Source organism: Lolium perenne, chromosome 6 (genome assembly GCF_019359855.2).
Source record: "Lolium perenne isolate Kyuss_39 chromosome 6, Kyuss_2.0, whole genome shotgun sequence".
In the NCBI taxonomy this organism is placed as follows: domain Eukaryota; kingdom Viridiplantae; phylum Streptophyta; class Magnoliopsida; order Poales; family Poaceae; genus Lolium; species Lolium perenne.
Window position 1 is genome coordinate 206764740 of NC_067249.2, and position 6591 is coordinate 206771330.

The following is a 6591-nucleotide window of genomic DNA, read 5'->3' on the forward strand; positions in this document are numbered from 1 at the left end:
TTCCTATGCCCTTTCTCCAAAGCAGCTTGGTATTCTCATCCTTGGTATCTTAGAACTGAAGTCCTAGCTGCTTCTCATAGTAATATTCCTGACATGATTCAAGTTTTATTATCATCTGGGCATCCCCAGGTTAATATAGCAAGCTTATACACTTTCCTCTGGTGTTTGTGGAAGGCAAGAAATGACTGTCTTTTTAACAGGATACATTCTAGCCCTGGCCATATTTTTGCTGTTTCAAATGCTATAATGCAGGGTATGAAGCTTGAAGGACCAAAACCCTCTGCGGGTAAACCGAGCTTACAACAACTCAACTCTTCGGGGCCTGTAATACACACTACTTCCAATCTCGAAGGGGTAACCATTTTTTGTGATGCACTGAAGTTACTGACAAGACGCCCGAACGGCTCAAGCAGGCATAGGTATATTTATCAAAACAGAGCACATTGGACACTGCAATTAGCTATACATATCGGCCAGGTCCCCTCCGGCGTCTTCACCTTTGCAGGCAGAAGCTTTTGGCCTTTTGCTGGCCACTAAGGTTGCTGAAATACTTCAGTTACAGCAACCACACTTCTATACCGATAGTTCTATCTTGGCGACTGCAGCAGCTGCAACAAATATCGTCACGGCTCCAGGACATTGGACAATCAGGCCACTCATTGCAGCTATTCAAGCAAGCTCTTCCTTCCAATCTAGCAGGATTACTCATCTGCAGAGAAGCTACAATACTAAAGCACATCATCATGCTAGATTAGCAACTAGAATTCAAACGAATGTTGTATCCATCAGGTGTATATGCTCTGAGTCAGGTCAATGTCCAACTCAGGCCATCTTCTCTGCAAATAGCGTGGCTCTCTGTAAAATGTGCTTAAGTAATAAAAATTTCTTTCTGTTCAAAAAAAAAAAAAAAAGGTGATGAAAAGGCACATGATTTGGCATGAAAAGGCGCAATAGGGTAGATGGGCAACACAACACAAAAGGCGCAACCACGTATCAAACCGGACGCGCGCGATGATAAACCACCACCAACACGCGTCCCGTTCCGTCCCCCTCTCAAAAAAAAACACGCGTCCCGTTCCGCCCAACGGCACGCGCTCCTTCCTGCCACCTTCCGCGGCTACGCGAACCAGCTCCGCTCCGCTCCGCTCCACTCCACTCCACATAAAAAGTATCGCGGAAACCAAATTCCGCGAGCGCCCGCAGGGAAGGAGGAGGAGGAGCCCACCGCCACCGCCGCGGCACCACGCCACCACATCCCTATCTCCTTCTTCTTCTTGCTTCTTGCTCGCTCTATTGCTTGGTTGGCTGCTCTCCCTCTCCACTCCAGTCTCTCCGCCGGACCTTGTTCCGTTTGACTTGTCGCGCGCGGCGTTCTTGGAGAGGCAAATTAAAAGCGGCCACTCCTACTACTAATCTGTCCCCTACCAGCACGGGCGCCAAGCGAATCAGAAAGACGCGAGCGGAGGAGCTGAGAGTAGCTTTAGCTAGGGGGGAGGAGGAGGAGTGTGAGTTGGAGGAAGCTAGCTACTACTGGAAGTTGGGGCGGAGGAGGAGTGTCTCCCTTTCTTCTCCGGGCTGTCTCCCTCCCCCTCCCTCCCGCACGCGTCCAAGCCCACAAATCTGACTTCTTGCAGCAAATTTACACTCCGCGCCTGCGATGGGTGCCGCGGCGCATTGAGGAGGCGAGCGAGCGCGGCATGGATCTGGAGCTCGCGCACGGCGCGGGGGCGCCGCGGAAGGTGAGCTCGCTCGGCGTTTCTTGGATTCCGCGCCAAAGCTTCCGGCTCCTTTCTTGTTGGGTTCTGCACTTCTGCGTAGGCTACGCACGCGCGCGCGCACGCGGTTTCTTCTTGGGTCAATTTGCTGACGCTCGAGTTCGGTTGGCTTCTTCTCCTCCTCCTCCTTGCGCAGAGGCAGCGCGGGGAGTCGTGGGGCGGGGTGCTGCTGCTGGCGTACCAGAGCCTCGGGGTGGTCTACGGCGACGTGGCCACCTCGCCGCTCTACGTCTACAAGAGCGCCTTCGCCGGCGACGACATCACGCACTCGGCGGGCAACGAGGAGATCTACGGCGTCCTCTCCTTCGTCTTCTGGACGCTCACACTCGTCTCCCTCCTCAAGTACGTCCTCATCGTGCTCCGCGCCAACGACGGCGGCGAGGGCGGCACCTTCGCGCTCTACTCGCTCATCTGCCGCCACGTCCGCGCCGGGCTCCTGCCGGGCGGCGGCACCAGCGAGGACCTCGCGGCGGCGGAACACAACCGTGGCGACGGGGCCGTGTCCAGGGCCAGGACGCTGCTCGAGAGGTACAGGCTGCTGCAGAGGATGCTGCTCTTCTTCGCGCTGCTCGGGACCTGTATGGTCATCGGCGACGGCGTGCTCACCCCGGCGGTCTCCGGTTTGACCCCCCTCTCCCCCATCTTTGGTCTTCTTGGCATTGTCTTCTTGCTTATCCGGCCTCTTCTTTATTACCCAACCATGTCCATATACTTTTTCAGTCTTCTCCGCGGTCTCCGGGCTCGAGCTTTCCATGGAGAAGGAGACGCACAAATGTAGGCTCAGCATCTCGCTTCTTTCAGCTGTTTCTATTGCTAGCCACATTTTTCTTGGCACAGTTGCATCCATGCCAATGTTTGATTCTACTTGCTCACCCCAGTTGAGCTGGTTTTACGGCTCCACTCAACAACCGTTTTGCATTTCTTGGCTAGTATCTGTTATGTTTGATTAGGCCATATATGCATGATATGAGATGCTTACTACTACAAGCCAATGTGCAGATGTAGGACTTCCCGTGACGTGCGCTATACTCATATGCTTGTTTGCTCTGCAACACTATGGCACACACAGAGTTGGGTGTATCTTTGCGCCAATCATCTGTGTTTGGCTTCTCTGCATCAGCATGATAGGCCTCTATAACATCATCCATTGGAACCACCATGTGTATCAAGCCCTTTCGCCATACTACATGTATCAATTTCTCAAGAAGACTCAGACAGGTGGCTGGAAGTCACTGGGTGGAATCCTTCTCTGTGTGACAGGTACAGGCTATTGCCTACTCTTTAGCTGTGACTCTGCTTGAGGGATTGCAGCAACAAACACGGGCTCACTTGAAATGATATCACTTGTAGGATCGGAAGCTATGTATGCAGATCTTGGACATTTCTCGCAAAAATCAATCCAGGTATGGCACGAGTCTTTTACAGCGTACATCATTAATAGCAATAATTTAAACATGATTTATGGTGATAGCCCTTCTGCTTACCCGTTCTTAACTTAACCTCGCATCTGTCAAAGTGTCGATTTGTTTGATCCGACCATTTCAGTTTTACCTCAGTACTGTCATTGTTATTCTATCATTAAGTACTTGCATGAGTAAATTCTAAGGGTAAAAATAATTCCTTCTTAGATGACATCCACACATCCATATTTGTGATACTACAGACTTCAGAAAAAAAAAGTATAATAAAAATAACACTTCAATCTAAAAGTGATATTTCTTTATAATTCTCCATGATGTTAACGCCCTGTTTGTGCACCTATCATTTGATTGCTTTTCTTTAGTGATCATCAGTTCTAGGTACCTGGTCAGGTTCTTGTTCAGTAAACATCGTCTTCAAAAGCAGCAGTCTCCCAAATATATTATTTTCTGTATAGGTGTGAAGGTTACATGTGAATGACAATACTAATGTACTGATGCATTCAAAAGGTTAATCAATGTTTCAGCTTTGTCCAGATGTAGTTCTTTCCTTGGTACCTGGTGATCTTTACTTTTCCCTCTGTAGGAGATACAAATTTAGTTTCTTGTCTATTTTGAGAAATTGAGTTTGACCCAGCATATGGGACTATTGTATGTATGCTCAGTCATTGTCACCCATTCCTACATTTCACGTTACCTTCTACAGCATTCCACATCTTAACCACATGGTATTTGTATCTTGGACATGTGCTACTCACCTTTGTTGAACTAAAAGGTTGATTATCATCAACTACTTATTGTCATGTTTCTGCTTTGAACAGATTGCGTTCATATCTGTGGTTTATCCAGCCCTTGTTCTGGCTTACATGGGACAAGCTGCTTATATCTCACAACACCACAGCTTTGAGAATGACTATCATATTGGCTTCTATGTATCAGTACCAGGTACCTGTTTGGGTTTGCTTTTTTTCATTTTTAATATTGCTGATAAAGCAATTGATAAATATGAGATTTTCTTATTTTCAAGCATTGATGTATACAACTGCATTTCCAGAAAAACTCAGATATCCTGTTCTAGTGATTGCTATACTAGCAGCTGTAGTTGGAAGCCAAGCAATTATTACTGGCACCTTTTCAATTATCAAGCAGTGTTCTGCACTAAGTTGCTTCCCAGGTGTAAAGATTGTGCACACGTCCTCTACGGTGCACGGTCAGATATACATCCCTGAAATTAATTGGATCCTGATGATACTCTGTCTGGCTGTTACTATTGGCTTCAATAACACGAAGCACTTGACGAACGCACAAGGTGAGACAAGTTAATATGCAGACAGTTCTTCCTATGGACACCTTGTAATACACAGTCTACATATAGTTCTTGTTCCCCTTCTGTTTTTCATGCGCACTGATTTGGATTTCCTTATCAAATTGTTACTACAGGTCTTGCAGTCATAACTGTTATGCTTGTCACCACTTGTTTAATGTCATTGGTTATCGTGCTTTGCTGGAACAAGAGTATCTTCCTTGCCCTTGGTTTCCTGGTTTTCTTTGGCTCAATCGAAGTACTCTACTTCTCAGCTGCCCTTGTCAAGGTTCATGAAGGTGCTTGGGTTCCTATTACCCTCTCCTTCGTATTTATGATAGTCATGTCTGTGTGGCACTATGGCACAATAAAGAAGTACGAGTTTGATGTTCAAAACAAGGTTTCGGTAAATTGGCTATTGAACCTCGGTCCTTCACTGGGAATTGTTCGCGTTCGGGGCATTGGGCTGATACATACAGAGCTTATGTCTGGAATTCCGGCCATTTTCTCCCACTTTGTAACTAATCTGCCAGCATTTCACCAGGTATGGAGGCACCTTACCATATCTTTCCTATTCATCGTGCATCGTTCTATGTTCATTAACATATTTGTCGACCAAATTTCTGCCAGTGTGTCTGAATTGTACCTCTCAGAAATTTGAATAAATTAGGCCATTCCACCAATCAATTTGTGCATCTAGCTTCTACAGTGCTTATATAGTTATATTTTTTTATCAGGTACTGGTGTTTCTCTGTGTTAAATCAGTTCCAGTGCCACATGTTGAGCCAGAAGAAAGATTTCTGGTGGGTCGCATTGGTCCGAAAGAGTACAGGCTATACAGGGTCATTGTCAGATATGGGTACCGTGATGTGCAGCAGGATGACCTGGAATTTGAGAAGGATCTAATTAACAGCATTGCAGAGTTCATCCGTAATGGGGGACCTGACCAGAATGGCTCTCTGGAAGGTGCAGACAAGGCCTCCGAGAAACTCTCTTCCATCAGGAGCGGCAGCATTCCACTGTGGGAGGAGGACGGTGAAGTTGATGGATCGATATCCTCTAACAAGGAGATAAACCAGCAGACTGTGGCACAACAGCGAAAGAAACCGAGGTTTGTTCTACCAAAGAGCGCCCAGGTGGATGCTGAGGTACGAGCCGAGCTGCAGGACCTCATGGATGCAAGGGAGGCCGGCATGTCCTTCATTCTGGGGCACTCCCACATGAAGGCGAAGAGCGGGTCTAGTTTCGTGAAGCGGATCGTGATAAACTTCATCTACGAGTTCCTGAGGAGGAACAGCCGCGGTCCGTCCTATGCCGCTAACATACCCCATGCTTCCACTCTGGAGGTAGGAATGGTGTACCAAGTCTGATAGTAGCAGCTGTATGAAAGGTAGAGAGGTCAGATGAGGTGTTGTTTCTCCATTTGTATATATCAGTGCTAACCCGACACCCCACGATGGCAGTACATGCTGGAGTTAAGTGTGCATTTTTGTCCATCAAGTGTCATGATTTTTGTTGAGTTGGCCCTTAGTTTTCTGTTTCCTGGATCTGTTTGCTGTTGTTGCTTTGCTGATTGAACTGTAAGTCTGTAAGAGTGCCTAGAGAGATAGAGTTTTTTATGTTTAGAAACTTTTATGTTCTTACTGCATGTGACTAAAATTCCAATATGCATCAGCAGCATACTCAAAAGAATTAGCAGTTGTGCACCTCAGACATACTCCGGAACTGCTGAGTCAAGCCTTTGGTTGAGGTGGCCCTTGATTTGGTATCCTTGACCATTTGCTGGTAGCGTTCCTTGATCTCTTACTGTTCTTGTTGCTCTGCTGGTGGCACTGCGAGTCTGCAATGTTTACTAGAAAGGTCAGGCTAATTATTATTTGTATCTGAATCTGCAATGCATGGACCTCTAATCCACACCTGAAAAGTGGAGTACTCTTTGTCTGAGTGGAAGATCGGTCGAGGCTATGATCGTGATTATGATGTAATGATAAAGTGCTTACAATGCTGAAAAGGACCATGCCGCATCCTCTTTACTCCCGTGATTAGTCGGGGCAAAGTCTGAATATTTCCGCCCGAATCAGAAGTTACTTTCATC

At 47.0% G+C, this 6591-nt stretch overlaps 1 protein-coding gene across 1 annotated transcript; it reads left to right on the forward strand.

Annotated features, from left to right (window-relative positions):
• Positions 1 to 1581: 1581 nt before the first annotated feature.
• On the forward strand, positions 1582 to 6207 carry LOC127306278 (potassium transporter 25). Its single transcript, XM_051336896.1, has 9 exons — positions 1582 to 1739; positions 1912 to 2395; positions 2496 to 2549; positions 2775 to 3035; positions 3126 to 3178; positions 4015 to 4138; positions 4248 to 4502; positions 4634 to 5040; positions 5234 to 6207. The coding sequence occupies exons 1-9, from the start codon at positions 1698 to 1700 to the stop codon at positions 5864 to 5866; spliced, it is 2313 nt and encodes a 770-aa protein (XP_051192856.1). The 5' UTR covers positions 1582 to 1697; the 3' UTR covers positions 5867 to 6207.
• Positions 6208 to 6591: the final 384 nt, after the last annotated feature.